This window comes from Rattus norvegicus, chromosome 19, assembly GCF_036323735.1.
Source record: "Rattus norvegicus strain BN/NHsdMcwi chromosome 19, GRCr8, whole genome shotgun sequence".
Taxonomy (NCBI): Eukaryota; Metazoa; Chordata; class Mammalia; order Rodentia; family Muridae; genus Rattus; species Rattus norvegicus.
In genome coordinates this window covers 29,852,425-29,872,779 of record NC_086037.1, presented here as the reverse complement: position 1 = coordinate 29,872,779, position 20,355 = coordinate 29,852,425, and the positions used below count along the sequence as shown (strand labels likewise).

Sequence of the window (20,355 nt, the reverse complement as noted above, 5' to 3'; positions counted from 1 at the left end):
AGACGCTGGGAGAGAAACATCATCCCCTGGCACTGACCTAAGGGAGAAGCAGGCCAAGAAGGAAAAGGAGAGGCTGATTGAAGAGCTGCATCTCATTACCGAAAAGAGAAATGACCTGAGAGATCGCCTGAGGTTCCTGACAGAGAGATCCATGAAGAACAGGTATGAATCGCTCCAAATGCTCTTGTTTCATTCCTGGGTCTGCAAGGTCACCTTCATCTTCTCCTATTAAGGTTTTGGGTTCAAGAAAGCTGTGCCTCCCTATCCACCCTGTGCTAAACCTCACCTCCCATAAAGAGGAGATTCAGAACCTGACCCTGAGGAGCGAGATGGAAAATGGACTCATCTGCTTCCATTTATTGAAAAGCAGAACTTGTGGTTTGAATGAAGAATTCAGGGATAAAGTCAGGGAGAGTGAGTGTCTAGTGTGCATTTGCAAAGCCCTTGAGCTGGTGGCTTTGCAAGATTGTAATTGCAGTGAGTTTATGGTGAGTCTCTGTACTTGCTAGGCAGGGGACTGAGTGCTGGAAGATCCAGGCAGCAGCCTGAGGGGCCTGGTCCCACACTGTTCATCTCAATGCTTGACGAGAAAGTCTCAGGCTCAGGCCTGTTTGTTCTTGTCTGTGTGTCTTGCCCTCTGAGACAGCAATGGTGCATGCATTTCTCCTGGTTCTCACACTGCTCTCTGTTTCCATATTTCTCTTTCTCTTTCTATGACTGTTTACATTTCTCTTTTTTGTGGGGATGTCTCAGTCTGTGAGTCTGTGTGTGCATATATCCAAATGCGTATGGACAACTTTTATATGTTTATATTTCCCTCCACACTGGAATCTAGGGGTCTATGTCTTGGCCTGAGTATTTACCTCTAACTCTTTCATGGTGATGTAAATGCTTTGTTCTGGGAGCCCCACTGTCAACAGCACAGTTCTTTGCCTATGTGGACACGTTTGTCTGTATATTTGTATTATTTGTGCAGATTATAATTTTGTGGTGATATATGTTCTATTATCAAAACAGGAAAAAAGAAATCACAGGTTTTGGGTGTGTTGGGGTCGGGGAGCATGGAGAGGTGTGGCCTAGGCTCTTGATAGCTTAACTGGCTTGACTGCAGATTTCCTCTTGATTGAACAAAGGGAGCCAGGGAGCCCTCCATCTGGATGCCGAGATTCTGGTGTCCTGGACGCAGAAAAACACGTTTCTGAAGCTGAAGAAGATCCCAATATGTAGAATTCAGAAGGTGTCCATCCAGGACTGGGGTAGTACAGGACCCACCCTGAGTTCATATATTCCTAAATGCTGATGTTCATAGTATTCTATCATTTGGGGCCAGGCCCTACTTCAGGCCAAATCCATATTATGAAGACCTGGAGAGAATGGAGGAGGCGGTCATGTCAATTCTGCACAACTTAGAGATGGAGAACACTGTGATCCATGAGAACAACCAGAAGCTGAAGAAGGAGATTACCTTCTCTAGGTAAGTCCTGGTCAGAAAGCCTATCACCTGTGGAATGGCCATTTCTGATTTATTTCTTCTGGATTGGACGCTCTTCAACTCTGATTCTATCTCTTGTGCTGTTCACACTTCAGTGTGCCAGGGTAATTAGGACTCAGTTTTCAGTTCCATAAAAGACTGTTCCTCATCCCAGGATTGTCTAGGCATCTTCAGAAGGCTCTAGATAGAACAGCACTGATTGAAGTCAGCAGAAGGTTATTAGGCTGACCTGGACCTATGGTGTCATACCAGGTTTTACAAAATTCAGTGTGTAGACCACATGGTTAGAATGACCTTCTCTTGGTTCTACTGACCTCCTTTGAGGGTGTTGGCCCACTACTAATTGATGTTGCCCCCATGCATTGGGCTTTCACGGATAGTTGTAGATCCATGTTCTTTCTCAGAGATGTGGACACTAATTGGTGCTCAGGCCAAACAAACAATTTATTCTTCCCCAAATTAACTCTTTGTGATTTGTGCAGCAGCCTTATATGTATCAAGATGCATTTTATTAGGTCTTCATGGGTATCTGGGACCTGGTAGAGTTAGTGGGACTTGGGAGTGGGAATGGGAGAAAGGGGCAGCATGATCTTACTATGCAGACTGTATTTCCAGAAACCTGCTCAGCCAGCTCCTGATGGAGAACACATGCAGGAAGAAGTTGGTCCCACTGAAGCAGGGAGCAAGGAGGGACATCTTGAGTGTGCACTGAACCAGAAATATTTGGTTGACTTCAACAAGAAAGATAAAGACCAGCAACGTCCAGACCCAGCATCATCAGATAGGGACGAGCAGCTGTGTTAGCTTAACAATATCTGATAAAATTTGCCAATTTGATACATCTTTGCTCTCTCCTACCACCTTTCTAATTTACACTCACAACCAGCCAACCACCTCATGTAATGGAATTGTTCATTGCTCTGCCTATGCACAAGTATTCTGGGAAGTTAAACACTTTTCAGAAACTGAATTATTTTGCAAGTATATATTGCTGATCTTTTTGAAGCTGCAGTCTAGAAATGGTGACAGATGAATAACATACCTCATTATTGCATATCCATGTGATAGATTAGATCCTATGTAGAGTTTTGAACAAGTTCTTGGTTCTTTGACAAATGACACTCTGTGGTCATGTGACTTCTTGTGTAGGAAGCACCTTTCCGGGATAAGAACAAGTGCAAATGTCAAATTAGTACTTGTCATTGGCTTTATCCTTTTTGACATATGGACGTCTCCTTTCTTCCTGCAACCCGATGAGGTCTCTTGCCGTTGCCCTGTTCTTGGTTTGCACTGGTATAAGTCTGGGTCCCAGATTGGCAGCCCACATTACTGTGAGTCTTGCTGGAGATTTTGCCCTGCCCACAGAGTTAGCAACAATGATATCACTTAAAATGTCCATGTCGATTGTCCAATAGAACTGAGGTGTTAGAAGGCAGCATTCTGACAGCTGGCTTGCATTTCCCCAGCAAATCAGTATCTGAAAAACTTCCTTCCTCTCCTAGGTCTCAGAAAGTGCAAGACAGCTGGAATTGGACACACACCCGTAAGAGAGCTTCCTGAACAATAAGTTGCTTTCTCAGGAGTCCCTGATGACCAACATCCTGAATGGTAACAACAGTTTTTGGAAGAGTATTCATCCTCTGAATTAATTTGTCATTTCTTAGAGACCCTAAATTTATATATCACTAAGCCAGCCTGACTGATTGAGTTCTTACTCACTTTCTTCTTCAGAAAACACCACTTGAGAGACACCTTGGGGGACCGCCTTTCATTATGTGTGCTAGAGGAGACACAGCAATACATCTGTGCTTCTACATGTTCGTTAAGAATCTGCTTTTAGAAATATTTTTGTTATGATTTTAATTGAAGTTTTCTTTTTGTTGTTTCATATTTGTATGTTCTTGTTACTATTTTTATTTTCAAATATTTTTAAATATTTTTATTCATTTTAATCCTGTTTTGTTATAAAAATGTATTCGTTATGAATAAAAATTGAATTCTATCTCTTGACTCTTAAGACCATCATTCTTATTAAAGGGTTCTGTCCCCTCCTGTGGACCTAGAACTGACAGCTACAGATGGATCTCTGCATGTTCCATGGAGCCTGGCTTAATAAGTGAATTCAGTCACCAAGGGGTACCCAGTGTGACAGTGTCTTTTGTGTGGATAATGTGGCTGTTTCTCTGACACACACTTTATGATGTAATCACTGACACTTTACCCAATTGTTAGGGTCCATGTGGTTCTTCTGAGAGAGCAGCAGATGCTCTACCCTGTGAGTCATCCCCACAGCTCCTGCAGGTGGCTTTTGTTATTCCACATGAGGTGCTGTATTAGGTGGACAGGATCACCTACAATTAAATAGAGAGATCTCAGGAGATGTGTGTTCACAGGGAACTTACTGAGCCGTGGGTGCTCAGTGTGTTAGGTTGTCAGGCATCCCTACAGGGCTCTGGTGTTCCCACTGCTCATTGTGGGTCAGGATCATCCTCCAGCATCACTTAGTTTCCATAGTAGAGCAGATCTTTTACCTATTATCAATGATGACCACATGTATTATGCACATCTGATAAAATACAGAACAGAAACTAGCTTCCTCTAGGCCAGCTTGACATAATCAGTTTTTTGATTGTTAACAAGAAAATTATTTTTATCTGAGCCATTTAGGGAGGAACCTCAAGAACATCCATAGTGAATGTAGCCTGCAGCTGTGAACACAGGTTTCTTTTGGAGAGCAGGCCTGTGCAAGCCCAACCGAGGTGGGACAGTTCAAGCTACCCTTTTTCCATGGCCAATCCGGTATCATATTGAGATGTATTTTTTCCAGGTGACTGATTTCCAATTTATGGAATTGATCTAACTTACTGAGAGTGGAGGTGAGTCAGAGAGTTAAAGTACAGAAGGAATAATCCAGTATGTCCACAAAAGCTTGCTGTCACCCCAGGGCTTTTAAAAGCTCAGCAGCTAGAGAAGCAATGTAGTATTTGGTTATTCTCATGCTTGGGTCTAGTCATTCATTATAAGCTGAACATAACACAAAAAGAGTCATCTGTGTCACAATAGAAGCTAGTTGTAACTAGATTCACCCCCACACTATCACATCACTACCGGATTTGAAGTTCTCAGTTACTATCTAAGACCCTGGAAGAGGCCTGGGTCTTGCTACACAAACTCATGATTTATGTCTTCATGACACTGTGTGCTTTGTTCTGTTAATGCTGCCATTGGCATACAACACCTTGGATACTTTGTGCTGACATCTGTGACCTGAGACAATAGTTCATGTCATGCCTAACCTGCATAAACTGTCCTTAGAGTACAGTGTGGTATGAGGGGCCTTCTTTTCCTATGAGATAGCAAAACATTACCACTCTTCAGTCAAGTCTGTCAGCCATTGTCCAGTGCCTGTCTTGAGATGTCCAACTTTTCAGCTGAGAGTCTTCATCCAGGCTGCTCTGTAACTTTGTAGAAGATTAATAGGTTCCAGCCCTAGGATTTAATTCAGTGTGACTGTACATGCCGAACATGCTCAAAGCCCTGTGATCCACCCTAGCCCTCTGTGCTTTAGAGAAAGAAAATAAAGAACCACATTGCACTTGAAGTTTCTCCTCCAACAAAAGGAGAGCCTGCATAGGGCCTTTAAGTAACTCTAAGCCCCAGCTTCCCCACAACTCCCTCCATCAATTCCATTATTGGTGTGTTTTCATTACTACTCACTTTCTTCTTTGTGTGCAAAGAATGTGCACCATGTCAGTAAAGTGTGTGTGTGTGTGTGTGTGTGTGTGTGTGTGTAGTCCCTAGTGAAAACTGTGGAGGTACATGCAGACTCATGCTACTGCTGTCCCATGGCACCTTGCAGGGAACACTGAAATGGTGGGCTACTTTACGACAGCCTAAACCAGGCTATGCATGGTTTTCAGTAAGATTTTGACGTCATCACCACTACAGAGAGCAGAAACAGCTCAGCAGTTACGTGTTGCTGTTAACAAGATGAGGCCAAACCTCATCCCATAGAATGTCAGGTACGATTTGATGGCAGGAAATTAATTCAGGGCTCAAATCAAATCAGTCAATTACAAATAAAGTGAAAAATACAAAGAGTCAAGAGAACCAAGTCCTGTGTGTTGGGTTTTTTGTTTGTTTTATTTTTTTTGTTTCTTTTTTTGTATTTTTGTTGAGAAGATCCACCAGAGAGGCAACCCCTTCCTCAAACAAACTGCACACCAGAGACAATACCTAAATTGACACAATTAGAAATGAATGGGGGAATCTAACATGAGGCAATGAACAAATTCAACAACCATTAGGTCTTACCTCAGAGGCCTTTACTCCGGAAAACTGAAAATCTATTTGATATTGGTACTTTCTAGACAGATAACAATTACCAGCATAAACACAGATCTGGGAAGGTACATGGATAATTCTCAGAAGAAAATAGATACAGTCAGTATAGTTTGCTCCTCCCAAAATTAAAAAGCAAAATTTCTGGACCCTATGGCTTTAACGCCGAATGCTATCAGACTTTTAATGAAGACCTAATAACAATAGTGCTTCAATTATTCCACTATATTGAAAGAGAAGGAACAATGTCAAACTCCTTCTCTGAGGCCATAATCAACCTGGTGTCTCAACCACACAAGGAGCTCCCTACAGAGAGTGTAAGCAAGCCAGGGGGCCAGGGTGAGTGCTCATGGTGGGAGAGACTAGCAGAGGTGCTGTGGCCTTGGTGTGCACAGGCTTAGGGCTGGGGCAGGGTGCGTGGTGAGTGTCTGTGGCCACTTGAGCTGGGTCCCAGTGGGTGCCCAGGGAGGTCACAGGCCAGTTGTGCATCTTCTACCTGTCTGCGGGGCTTCTGGCCCAGCCAAGCACAGCCTTCATCCTGGACATCCACAAGGACAATGAAATCAGGAAATGGGGGGATCCCCTGAGACTCTCTGGCTTCTTTCGCCCTGCACTTGCAGTTGCAGCCAGAGGAAAAGCAGCTGTGAGTTCCCCAACTCTTCCCAACCACTCAGGTCTCCATGCTTTCCCACTCCAGAGAGAAGGAGGGCAGGGCGAGCTCTGCTGCTGCCTGTTCCATGCACCCAAAGCCTAACTTTTGTCTGGAGGTCACTGCTTGCCCCTGACCCTGCCCCTGACCATGAACTTGCCCCTCCCCCTACTCCTGACCCTGCCCCTGACCATGAACTTGCCCCTCCCCCTACTCCTGACCCTGACCCTGCCCTAGGCACCTAGAGGAAGTGAGGAGAGCCTGAGGGACAGACCCCAGGTCAGGACCCCCAGAGGCTTGTGTCTCCCTTTTCCTAGAAGTGTTATCCTCAATTCTCCACACTGGGTTTCATTTGCAAGGAACTGGCAGTTGGAGGGCTTTGCTGAGCCTGGGGTAGTGGTGGGACTTATGATTGAGGGAAGTCTTTCAGGGAGATGGAGGCCTTTCTCAAACTCTCTGAAATCAGGTACCCTCCCTGGTTTGAGAGCCCTGGGAAAGTTGGGAAGCCACTTTTCCCTGTCCCGTGTGACTTTCCCTGCAGGGTGGGCTCTCCTGCAGGAGACACTTTCACAGGCTTCTTTAAAATCACCTTTTCCTCAGATCCAGATCAGCTGTGAAAACAGGCTTCTCCATGTCAGGGTGAGAGCTCCCCCTCCCAGCTCAGAGCTACAACTCCTTAGGATCCTCCAGTCACAATGCTGGGTGGGTCCCATGGAGGAGTTAGAGCAAAGTGCCCCTTCTGAGAGTTGACTTCTGAGAAGAACAGACCAGAGAGAACAGAGTGCATCCCAGGGGAGAAAAGAGGCCTGAATGATTTTAAATTGGAGAAAAACCCCATATCCACCATCTAACAACTTTAGGGTGTGTGCATGTGTGGACTTCAGAACCTTAAGGTCAGATTTTCTGATAACAGCTGCTAGGTGAAGCTGAATTCTACTGTGGGTGGGATTGTCCCAGGCAGGGAGGGAATCTGACTCTGCAGGCCTGGCCAGCTTCTTCATTCTCCTGAAACTAAGTGTTGGTCAGCTGTAAATCTGAAGTGAGAGTGGTTTTTGTCAACTCAAATGGATGACATTTCAAGTCTCACACATTATGTGAGAGACACATTTAGCCATGGGTGATTTGAACTTACTTCTGTAGAAGTAACTGGGAGCCAACAGAGGGAAAACATTCTTGCCTTTAGCATTCTGTCTGTATTAGAGACTACAGGGACTGGCTTCCTGGACAGACATGGCCAAGCAGACACACCGTGTAATGGGGAAAACCTGAGGTAAGAAATGTCCTGGGGACAGTGATTTCAGATTGTGCCTTTACCCAGGAATGTCTGTTGCCATTAAGGCAAGCGGCCTTGGGCCTGCTAACTTGTCACTACGTCAGGGTGTCTCTGCTCTTACACCTGCATCAGGACCTTCTTAGATGAAGGCCTCTCTTTAAAAAAAAAATGTATATAATGCAATGTTTCTCAAACTCTGGGCTATGACCACTCACAAAGAATGTATATCAGATACCTGGCATAGATGACTTATAAGAGTAGCAATATTAGTTATGAAGTAGTACTGAAATAATTTTATGGTGGGAGTCATCACAGTATTACAGGTGTGCAGCACTAGGAGTGTTGAGAACCACTGCCATAGAATCTGACAGATGGGAGCAGACCAGAAAATATTCCTCCATTCACATAACAATTAAAACCCTAAATGCACAGATCAAAGAAAGAATATTAAAAGGGGTAAGGCATAAATATGCAGTAACAAATGAATTCAGACCTATCTGAATTACACCAGACTTCTCTCTCTCTCTTTTTTTTTTTTTTTTATTAACTTGAGTATTTCTTATATACATTTCGAGTGTTATTCCCTTTCCCGGTTTCCGGGCAAACATCCCCCTCCCCTCTCCCCTTCTTTATGGGTGTTCCCCTCCCCATCCTCCCCCCCTTGCCGCCCTCCCCCCAACAATCTAGTTCACTGGGGGTTCAGTCTTAGCAGGACCCAGGGCTTCCCATTCCACTGGTGCTCTTTTTTTTTTAATTTAGAGAATACTTTATTAGTTTTTGTAATCAAACCCACGTATATAAGACCTTACATATTTAATACAGTGTGTTACCCCTGTACAAATGGAAAAAACTTAAGTTCAACATTTCTAGACCAATATGGCTGTTAATTTCTGTACAGTGCCAACTCAACACAGTAAACGGGGATACGTTTTTCAAAAGTTGACAGCACAGGTAAAGTTTCAAAAAATTCAAATTATATATCTGTATATTTATATTTATATTTATATTTATATAAACAGACCAATAATCCACTGGTGCTCTTACTAGGATATTCATTGCTACCTATGAGGTTGGAGCCCAGGGTCAGTCCATGTATAGTCTTTAGGTAGTGGCTTAGTCCCTGGAAGCTCTGGTTGCTTGGCATTGTTGTTCATAAGGGGTCTCGAGCCCCTTCAAGCTCTTCCAGTTCTTTCTCTGATTCCTTCAATGGGGGTCCTATTCTCAATTCAGTGGTTTGCTGCTGGCATCCGCCTCTGTGTTTGCTGTATTCTGGCTGTGTCTCTCGGAAGAGATCTACATCCGGCTCCTGTCAGCCTGCACTTCTTTGCTTCATCCATCTTGTCTAATTGGATGGCTGTATATGTATGGGCCACATGTGGGGCAGGCTCTGAATGGGTGTTCCTTCTGTCTCTGTTTTAATCTTTGCCTCTCTATTCCCTGCCAAGGGTATTCTTGTTCCCCTTTTAAAGAAGGAGTGAAGCATTCACATTTTGATCATCCGTCTTGAGTTTCATTTGTTCTAGGCATCTAGGGTAATTCAAGCATTTGGGCTAATAGCCACTTATCAATGAGTGCATACCATGTGTGTTTTTCTGTGATTGGGTTACCTCACTCAGGATGATATTTTCCAGTTCCAACCATTTGCCTACAAATTTCATAAATTCGTTGTTTTTGATAGCTGAGTAATATTCCATTGTGTAGATGTACCACATTTTCTGTATCCATTCCTCTGTTGAAGGGCATCTGGGTTCTTTCCAGCTTCTGGCTATTATAAATAAGGCTGCTATGAACATAGTGGAGCATGTGTCTTTTTTATATGTTGGGGCATCTTTTGGGTATATGCCCAAGAGAGGTATAGCTGGATCCTCAGGTAGTTCAATGTCCAATTTTCTGAGGAACCTCCACACTGATTTCCAGAATGGTTGTACCAGTCTGCAATCCCACCAACAATGGAGGAGTGTTCCTCTTTCTCCGAATCCTCGCCAGCATCTGCTGTCACCTGAGTTTTTGATCTTAGCCATTCTCACTGGTGTGAGGTGAAATCTCAGGGTTGTTTTGATTTGCATTTCCCTTATGACTAAAGATGTTGAACATTTCTTTAGGTGTTTCTCAGCCATTCAGCATTCCTCAGCTGTGAATTCTTTGTTTATCTCTGAACCCCATTTTTAATAGGGTTATTTGTCTCCCTGCGGTCTAACTTCTTGAGTTCTTTGTATATTTTGGATATAAGGCCTCTATCTGTTGTAGGATTGGTAAAGATCTTTTCCCAATCTGTTGGTTGCCGTTTTTTCCTAACCACAGTGTCCTTTACCTTACAGAAGCTTTGCAGTTTTATGAGATCCCATTTGTCGATTATTGATCTTAGAGCATAAGCCATTGGTGTTTTGTTCAGGGAATTTTTTCCAGTGCCCATGTGTTCCAGATGCTTCCCTAGTTTTTCTTCTATTAGTTTCAGTGTATCTGGTTTGATGTGGAGGTCCTTGATCCACTTGGACTTAAGCTTTGTACAGGGTGATAAGCATGGATCGATCTGCATTCTTCTACATGTTGACCTCCAGTTGAACCACCACCATTTGCTAAAAATGCTATCTTTTTTCCATTTGATGGTTTTGGCTCCTTTGTCAAAAATCAAGTGCCCATAAGTGTGTGGGTTCATTTCTGGGTCTTCAATTCTGTTCCATTGGTCTATCTGTCTGTCTCTGTACCAATACCATGCAGTTTTTATCACTATTGCTCTGTAATACTGCTTGAGTTCACGGATAGTGATTCCCCCTGAAATCCTTTTATTGTTGAGGATAGTTTTAGCTATCCTGGGTTTTTTGCTATTCCAGATGAATTTGCAAATTGTTCTGTCTAACTCTTTGAAGAATTGGATTGGTATTTTGATGGGGATTGCATTGAATCTGTAGATCGCTTTTGGTAAAATGGCCATTTTTACTATATTAATCCTGCCAATCCATGTGCATGGGAGATCTTTCCATCTTCTGAGGATTTCTTCAATTTCTTTCTTCAGAGTCTTGAAGTTCTTATTGTACAAATCTTTTACTTGCTTGGTTAAAGTCACACCGAGGTACTTTATATTATTTGGGTCTATTATGAAGGGTGTCGTTTCCCTAATTTCTTTTTCGGCTTGTTTCTCTTTTGTGTAGAGGAAGGCTACTGATTTATTTGAGTTAATTTTATACCCAGCCACTTTGCTGAAGTTGTTTATCAGCATTAGTAGTTCTCTGGTGGAACTTTTGGGATCACATAAATATACTATCATATCATCTGCAAATAGTGATATTTTGACTTCTTCTTTTCCAATCTGTATCCCCTTGACCTCCTTTTGTTGTCTGATTGCTCTGGCTAGAACTTCAAGAACTATATTGAATAAGTAGGGAGAGAGTGGGAAGCCTTGTCTAGTCCCTGATTTTAGTGGGATTGCTTCAAGTTTCTCTCCATTTAGTTTAATGTTAGCAACTGGTTTGCTGTATATAGCTTTTACTATGTTTAGGTATGGGCCTTGAATTCCTATTCTTTCCAGGACTTTTATCATGAAGGGGTGTTGATTTTTGTCAAATGCTTTCTCAGCATCTAATGAAATGATCATGTGGTTTTGTTCTTTCAGTTTGTTTATATAATGGATCATGTTGATGGTTTTCCGTATATTAAACCATCCCTGCATGCCTGGGATGAAGCCTACTTGATCATGGTGGATGATTGTTTTGATGTGCTCTTGGATTCTGTTTGCCAGAATTTTATTGAGTATTTTAGCGTCGATATTCATAAGGGAAATTGGTCTGAAGTTCTCTTTCTTTGTTGGGTCTTTGTGTTGTTTAGGTAGAAGAGTAATTGTGGCTTCATAGAAGAAATTCGGTAGTGATCCATCTGTTTCAATTTTGTGGAATAGTTTGGATAATATTGGTACGAGGTCTTCTATGAAGGTCTGATAGAATTCTGCACTAAACCCGTCTGGACCTGGGCTCTTTTTGGTTGGGAGACCTTTAATGACTGGTTCTATTTCCTTAGGAGTTATGGGGTTGTTTAACTGGTTTTTCTGCTCCTGATTTAACTTAGGTACCTGGTATCTGTCTAGGAAATTGTCCATTTCCTGTAGATTTTCAAGTTTTGTTGAATATAGGCTTTTATAGTAAGATCTGATGATTTTTTGAATTTCCTCTGAATCTGTAGTTATGTCTCCCTTTTCATTTCTGATTTTGTTAATTTGGACACACTCTCTGTGTCCTCTCGTTAGTCTGGCTAAGGGTTTATCTATCTTGTTGATTTTCTCAAAGAACCAACTTTTGGTTCTCTTGATTCTTTCCATGGTCCTTTTTGTTTCTACTTGATTGATTTCAGCCCTGAGTTTGATTATTTCCTGCCTTCTACTCCTCCTGGGTGTATTTGCTTCTTTTTGTTCTAGAGCTTTTAGGTGTGCTGTCAAGCTGCTGACATATGCTCTTTCCTGTTTCTTTCTGCAGGCACCCAGCGCTATGAGTTTTCCTGTTAGCACAGCTTTCATTGTGTCCCATAAGTTTGGGTATGTTGTACCTTCATTTTCATTAAATTCTAAGAAGTCTTTAATTTCTTTCTTTATTTCTTCCTTGACCAGGTTATCATTGAGTAGAGCATTGTTCAATTTCCACGTATATGTGGGCATTCTTCCCTTATTGTTATTGAAGACCAGTTTTAGGCCATGGTGGTCTGATAGCACACATGGGATTATTTCTATCTTTCTGTACCTGTTGAGGCCCATTTTTTGACCAACTATATGGTCAATTTTGGAGAAAGTACCATGAGGAGCTGAGAAGAAGGTATATCCTTTTGCTTTAGGATAGAATGTTCTATAAATATCAGTTAAGTCCATTTGGCTCATGACTTCTCTTAATCTGTCTACATCTCTGTTTAATTTCTGTTTCCATGATCTGTCCATTGATGAGAGTGGGGTGTTGAAATCTCCCACTATTATTGTGTGAGGTGCAATGTGTGTTTTGAGCTTTAGTAAGGTTTCTTTTACATATGTAGGTGCCCTTTTATTTGGGGCATAGATATTTAGGATTGAGAGTTCATCTTGATGGATTTTTCCTTTGATGAATATGAAGTGTCCTTCCTTATCTTTTTTGATGACTTTTAGTTGAAAATTGATTTTATTTGATATTAGAATGGCTACTCCAGCTTGCTTGTTCTGACCATTTGCTTGGAAAGTTGTTTTCCAGCCTTTCACTCTGAGGTAATGTCTGCCTTTGTCTCTGAGGTGTGTTTCCTGTAGGCAGCAGAATGCAGGGTCCTCGTTGCTTATCCAGTTTGTTAATCTATGTCTTTTTATTGGGGAGTTGAGGCCATTGATATTGAGAGATATTAAGGAATAGTGATTATTGCTTCCCGTTATATTCATATTTGGAAGTGGGGTTATGTTTGTGTGCTTTCATTCTCTTTGTTTTTTTGCCAAGATGATTAGTTTCTTGCTTCTTCTAGGGTACAGCTTGCCTCCTTATGTTGGGCTTTACCCTTTATTATCCTTTGTAGTGCTGGACTTGTAGAAAGATATTGTGTAAATTTGGTTTTGTCATGGAATATCTTGGTTTCTCCATCTATGTTAATTGAGAGTTTTGCAGGATACAGTAACCTGGGCTGGCATTTGTGTTCTCTTAGGGTCTGTATGACATCTGTCCAGGATCTTCTGGCCTTCATAGTTTCTGGCGATAAGTCTGGTGTGATTCTGATAGGTCTGCCTTTATATGTTACTTGACCTTTTTCCCTTACTGCTTTTAATATTCTTTCTTTATTTTGTGTGTTTGGTGTTTTGACAATTATGTGACGGGAGGTGTTTCTTTTCTGGTCCAATCTATTTGGAGTTCTGTAGGCTTCTTGTATGCCTATGGGTATCTCTTTTTTTAGGTTAGGGAAGTTTTCTTCTATGATTTTGTTGAAGATATTTACTGGTCCTTTGAGCTGGGAGTCTTCACTCTCTTCTATACCTATTATCCTTAGGTTTGATCTTCTCATTGAGTCCTGGATTTCCTGTATGTTTTGGACCAGTAGCTTTTTCCGCTTTACATTATCTTTGACAGTTGAGTCAATGATTTCTATGGAATCTTCTGCTCCGGAGATTCTCTCTTCCATTTCTTGTATTCTGTTGGTGAAGCTTGTATCTACAGCTCCTTGTCTTTTCTTTTGATTTTCTATGTCCAGGGTTGTTTCCATGTGTTCTTTCTTGATTGCTTCTATTTCCATTTTTAATTCCTTCAACTGTTTGATTGTCTTTTCCTGGAATTCTTTCAGGGATTTTTGCGATTCCTCTCTGTAGGCTTCTACTTGTTCTCTAAGGGAGTTCTTCATGTCTTTCTTGAAGTCCTCCAGCATCATGATCAAATATGATTTTGAAACTAGGTCTTGCTTTTCTGGTGTGTTTGGATATTCCGTGTTTGCTTTAGTGGGATAATTGGGCTCCGATGATGCCATGTAGTCTTGGTTTCTGTTGCTTGGGTTCCTGCGCTTGCCTCTCGCCATCAGATTATCTCTAGTGTTACTTTGTTCTGCTATTTCTGACAGTGGCTAGACTGTCCTATAACCTGTGTGTCAGGAGTGCTGTAGACCTGTTTTCCTGTTTTCTTTCAGCCAGTTATGGGGACAGAGTGTTCTGCTTTCGGGCGTGTAGTTTTTCCTCTCTACAGGTCTTCAGCTGTTCCTGTGGGCCTGTGTCTTGAGTTCACCAGGAAGGTTTCTTGCAGGGGAAAAATTGGTCTTACCTGTGGTTCCAAGGCTCAAGTTTGCTCGTGGGGTACTGCCTAAGTCCTCTCCGCTGTGGCAGCAACCGGGAAAATCTGCGCCGCTCCTTCCGGGAGCCTCCGTGCACCAGGGTTCCAGATGGCGTTTGGTGTTTTCCTCTGGCGCCTGGATGTGCACAGAGTGCAGTCTCTTCTGGTTTCCCAGGCGTGTCTGCCTCTCTGAGGTTTCAGCTCTCCCTCCCATGGGATTTGGGTGCAGAGAACTGTTTATCCGGTCTCTTTCCTTCAGGTTCCGGCAGTGTCTCAGGCGCAGGGGTCCTGCCGCTCCCGGGCCCTCCCCTACGGGAACCCAGAGGCCTTATACAGTTGCCTCTTGGGCCAGGGATGTGGGCAGGGGTGGGCAGTGTTGGTGGTCTCCTCCCCTCTGCAGCCTCAGGAGTGCCCACCTGATCAGGCGGTGAGGTCTCTCTCCCACGGGGTTTGGGAGCAGAGAGCTGCTGCTGGCCGGGATCCGCCAGTGTGGGACTTCCGGTAAACACAGGAAGTGCCCGGTCTTAGAGGAATTTTGCCTCTGTGTGTCCTAAGTTCACCAGGCAGGTTTCTTGCAGGGGAAAAGTTGGTCCTACCTGCAGTTCCAAGGCTCAAGTTTGCTCGTGGGGTACTGCCTAAGTCCTCTCCGCTGTGGCAGCAACCGGGAAGATCTGCGCCGCTCCTTCCGGGAGCCTCCGTGCACCAGGGTTCCAGATGGCGTTTGGTGTTTTCCTCTGGCGCCTGGATGTGCACAGAGTGCAGTCTCTTCTGGTTTCCCAGGCGTGTCTGCCTCTCTGAGGTTTCAGCTCTCCCTCCCATGGGATTTGGGTGCAGAGAACTGTTTATCCGGTCTCTTTCCTTCAGGTTCCGGCAGTGTCTCAGGCGCAGGGGTCCTGCCGCTCCCGGGCCCTCCCCTACGGGAACCCAGAGGCCTTATACAGTTGCCTCTTGGGCCAGGGATGTGGGCAGGGGTGGGCAGTGTTGGTGGTCTCCTCCGCTCTCCAATCACTCAAGTTTTGTGGATGGTGAATTTATCATCTGAGTTCTGAAACCACAGGGGTGAAGGTCGTGAAACCAAGCTGGACCCTGTTCAGCTGATAATAATCCTGGAGAAGCCATCTCCGTGGTACCTATAAGCATGTGATATCCAGCATAGGGAACACCTGGCTGCTTACATCTCTTGGTCTCTATAGAGTAGTGGGAGAACTGAGATCCACTGAGGAGGCCTCTTAAGCATAGACCAATCGCCTAGCAATGACACTGGGTTCCAGGCTTGTTCCCCTGTTTGGCCCCACTGTGATATATGTACACTCTATGCATTCTCCCCATGCAGGTTCACTTGTGTTCTTCTACCTACAGACGCTGGGAGAGAATCATCATCCCGTGGCACTGACCTAAGCGAGAAGCAGGCCAAAAAGGAAAAGGAGAGGCTGATTGAAGAGCTGCAGCTCATTACCGAGGAGAGAAATGACCTGAGAGATCGCCTAAGTTTTCTGACAGAGAGATCCATGAAGAACAGGTATGAATCGCTCCAAATACTCTTGTTTCATTCCTGGGACTGCAAGGTCACCTTCATCTTATCCTATTAAGGTTTTGGGTTCTAGAAAGCTGTGCCTCCCTAACCACCCTGTGCTAAACCTCACCTCCCATATATAGGAGATTCAGAACCTGACCCTTCCTGAGGAGCAAGATGGAAAATGGACTCATCTGCTTCCATTTATTGAAAAGCAGAACTTGTGGTCTGAATGAAGAATTCAGGGATAAAGTCAGGGAGAGTGAGTTCCCAGTGTGCATTTGCAAAGCCCTTGATAGCTGGTGGCTTTGCAAGATTGTATTTGAAGTGAGTTTATGGTGAGTCTCTGTACTTGCTAGGCAGGGGACTGAGTGCTGGAAGATCCAGGCAGCAGCCTGAGGGTCCTGGTCCCAAACTGTTCATCTCAATGCTTGACTAGAAGTTCTCAGGCGCAGGGCTGTTTGTTCTTGTCTGTGTGTCTTGCCCTCTGAGACAGCAATGGTGCATGCATTTCTCCTGGTTTTCACACTGCTCTCTGTTTCCATATTTCTCTTTCTCTTTCTCTGACTCTGTTTACATTTCTCTTTTTTGTGGGTATGTCTCAGTCTGTGAGTCTATGTCTGCAAACATCCAAATGCATATGGACAACTTTTATATGTTTATATTTCCCTCCAAACTTGGAATCTAGTGGTCTATGTCTTGGCCTCAGTATTTACCTGTAACACTTTCATGATGATGTGAATGCTTTGTTCTGGGAGCCCCACTGTCAACAGCACAGTTCTTTGTCTGTGTGACCACGTTTGTCTGTTTATTTCTATTCTTTGTGCAGATTATAATTTTGCTTTGATATATGGTCTTTTATTAAAACAGGATAAAAGAAATCACAGGTTTCTGGGTGTGTTGGGGTGGAGGAGCATGGAGAATTGAGGCCTAGGCGCTTGAGAGCTTAACTGGTTTGACTGCAGATTTCCTCTTGATTGAACAAAGGGAGCCAGGGAAGCCTCCATCTGGACGAACAAAAACACGTTTCTGAAGCTGAAGAACATCCCAATATGTAGAATTCAGAAGGTGTCCTTCCAGGACTGGGGTAGTACAGGACCCCCCATGAGCTCATATATTCCTAAATTCTGATGTTCATTGTATTCTATCATTTGGGGCCAGGCCCTACTTCAGGCCAAATCCATATTATGAAGACCTGGAGAGAATGGAGGAGGCGGTCATGTCAATTCTGCACAACTTAGACATGGAGAACACTGAGATCCATGAGACCAACCATAAGCTGAAGAAGGAGATAACCTTGTCTAGGTAAGTCCTGGTCAGAAAGGCTATCACCTGTGGAATGGCCATTTCTGACTTTCTTTGTTCTGGATTGGACGGTCTTCATCTCTGGTTCTATCTCTTGTGCTGTTTACACATCATTCTGCCAGGGTCATTAGGACTCAGTTTTCAGTTCCATAAAAGGCTGTTACTCATCCCAGGATTGTCTAGGCATCTTCAGAAGGCTCTAGATAGAACAGTACTGATTGAAGTCAGCAGAAGGTTATTAGGCTGACCTGGACCTCTGGGGTCACACCAGGTTTTACAAAACTCAGTGTGTGGACCACATGACCTTGTCTTGGTTCTACTGACCTCCTTTGAGGGTGTTGGCCCACTACTAATTGATGTTGCCCCCATGCATTGGGCTTTCATGGATAGTTGTAGATCCATATTCTTTTTGAGAGATGTGGACACTAATTGGTGCTCTGGCCAAACAAACTATTTATTCTTCCCAGAATTAACTCTTTGTGATTTGTGCAGCAGCCTTATATGTATTGAGATGTATTTTATTAAGTCTTCATGGGTATCTGGGACCTGGTAGAGATAGTGGGACTTGGGAGTAGGAATGGGAGAAAGGGGCAGCATGATCTTACTATGCAGACTGTATTTCCAGAAACCTGCTCAGCCAGCTCCTGATGGAGAACACATGTAGGCAGAAGTTGGTCCCACTGAAGCAGGAGAGCAAGGAGGTACATCTTGAGTGTGCACTGAACCAGAAATATTTGGTTGACTTCAACAAGAAAGATAAAGACCAGCAACGTCCAGACCCAGCATCATCTGGTAGGGACAAACAGCTGTGTTAGCTTAACAATATCTGATAAAATTTGCCAATTTGATACATCTTTGCTTCCTCCTACCTCCTTTCTAATTTACACTCACAACCAGCCAACCACCTCATGCAATGGAATTGTTCATTGCTCTGCCTATGCACACGTATTTTGGGAAGTTAAACACTTTTCAGAAACTGAATTATTTTGCAAGTATATTTTGCTGCTCTTTTTGAAGCTGCAGTCTAGAAATGGTGACAGATAAATAACATACCTCATTATTGCATATCCACGTGATAGATTGGTTCCTATGCAGACCTTTGAACAAGTTCTTGTTTCCTTGCCAAATGACACTCTCTGGTCATGTGACTTCTTGTGTAGGAAGCACCTTTCTGGGATTAGAACCAAGTGCAAATGTCAAATTAGTTCTTGTCATTGGCTTTAACCTTGGTGACATATCGACGTCTCTTCCTTCCGGCAACCCAGTGAGGTATCTTCCCATTGCCCTGTTCTTGGTTTGCACTGGTATAAGTCTGGTTCCCAGATTGGCAGCCCACATTACTGTGAGGCTTGCTGGAGATTTTGCCATTCCTGCAGAGTTAGCAACAATGATATCAGTTAAAAGGTCCAGGTCTACTGTCCAATAAAACTGAGGTGGTAGAAGGCAGCATTCTGACAGCTGGCTTGCATTTCCTCACCAAATCAGTGTCTGAAAAACTTCCTTCCTCTCCCAGGTCTCAGAAAGTGCAAGAGAGCTGGAATTGAACACACACCAGTAAGAGAGCTTCCTGAACAATAAGTTGCTTTCTCAGGAGTCCCTGATGACAAACATCCTTAATGGTAACAACATTTTTTTGATGAGAATTCTTCCTCAGAGTTAATTTGTCATTTCTTAGAGACCCTCAATTTATATACCACTAAGCCAGCCTGACTGATTGAGATCTTACTCACTTTCTTCTTCAGAAATCACCACTTAAGAGACACCTTGGGGGACCATCTTTCATTATGTGTGCTAGAGTAGAAAGAGCAATACATCTGTGCTTCTAAATGTTCGTGAAGAATATGATGTTTAGAAATATTTTTGTTATGATTTTAATTGAAATTTTCTTTTTGTTGTTTCATATTTATATGTTCTTGTTACTATTTTTCACTTTCAACTATTTTATAATATTTTTAGTCATTTTAATCCTTTTGTGTTATAAAATGTATTTGTTATGAATAAAAATTGAATTTGATCTCTTGACTCTTAAGACCATCATTCTTACTCAAGGGTTTTGTCCCCTCCTGTGTACTTAGAACGGACAGCTAGAGATGGATCTCTGCATGTTCCATGGAGCCTGGGCTAATAAGTGAATTCAAAGTCACCAAGGGGTACCCAGTGTCACAGTGTCTTTTGTGTGGAGAATGTGGCTGTTTCTCCGACACACACTTTATGATGAAATCACTGACATGCTTTACCCAATTGTTAGGGTCCATGTGGTTCTTCTGAGAGAGCAGCAGATGCTCTATCCTGTGAGTCATCCCCACAGCTCCTGCAGGTGGCTTTTGTTATTCCACATGAGGTGCTGTATTAGGTGGACAGGATCACCTACAATTAAATAGAGAGATCTCAGGAGATGTGTTTCACAGGTAACTTACTGAGCTGTTCATGCTCAATGTGTTAGGTTGCCAGGCATCCCTACAGGGCTCTGGTGTTCCCACTGCTCATTGTGGGTCAGGATCATCCTCCAGCATCACTTAATGTCCATATTAGAGCAGATCTTTCACATATTATCAATGATGACCATATGTATTCTGCACATCTGATAAAATACAGAATAGAAACTAGCTTCCTGTAGGCCAGATTGGCATAATGAGTTTTTTGAAAATTATTTTAATCTCTGTAGTTTAGGGAGGAACCTCAAGAGCATCCATAGTGAATGCAGCCTGCAAATGTGAACACAGGTTTCTGTTGGAGAGCAGGCCTGTGCAAGCCCAGAACCTAGGTGGGACAGTTCAAACTACCCTTTTCCATGGCCAATCTGGGATCGTATTGAGAATGTATTTTTTCCAGGTGTCTGATTTCCAATTTATGGAATTGAAATAACGTACTGAGAGTGGAGGTGACTCAGAGAGTTAAAGTACAGAAGGAATAATCCAGAATGTCCACAAAAGCTTGCTGTCACCCCAGGGCTTTTAAAAGCTCAGCAGGTAGAGAAGCAATGTAGTATTTGGTTATTCTCATGCTTAGGTATACTCATTCATCATAAGCTGAACATGACAC

At 43.2% G+C, this 20,355-nt stretch overlaps 1 protein-coding gene across 8 annotated transcripts in view; it reads left to right on the top strand.

Annotated features, from left to right (window-relative positions):
- The window catches only part of LOC134483609 (disks large homolog 5-like), a 29,178-nt gene extending 10,093 nt beyond the window's left edge, over nt 1-19,085 (top strand). For 3 of the 8 annotated variants that reach the window (XM_063278842.1, XM_063278841.1, XM_063278840.1), the window contains 4 exons: nt 3-162; nt 1,331-1,474; nt 17,939-18,105; nt 18,827-19,084. In XM_063278842.1, coding sequence (XP_063134912.1) covers nt 3-162; nt 1,331-1,474; nt 17,939-18,105; nt 18,827-18,891 — 536 coding nt within the window. In that variant the 3' untranslated portion in view covers nt 18,892-19,084. The other 5 variants (XM_063278847.1, XM_063278845.1, XM_063278843.1 and 2 more) reach the window with 4 other exon arrangements.
- Nucleotides 19,086-20,355: the final 1,270 nt, after the last annotated feature.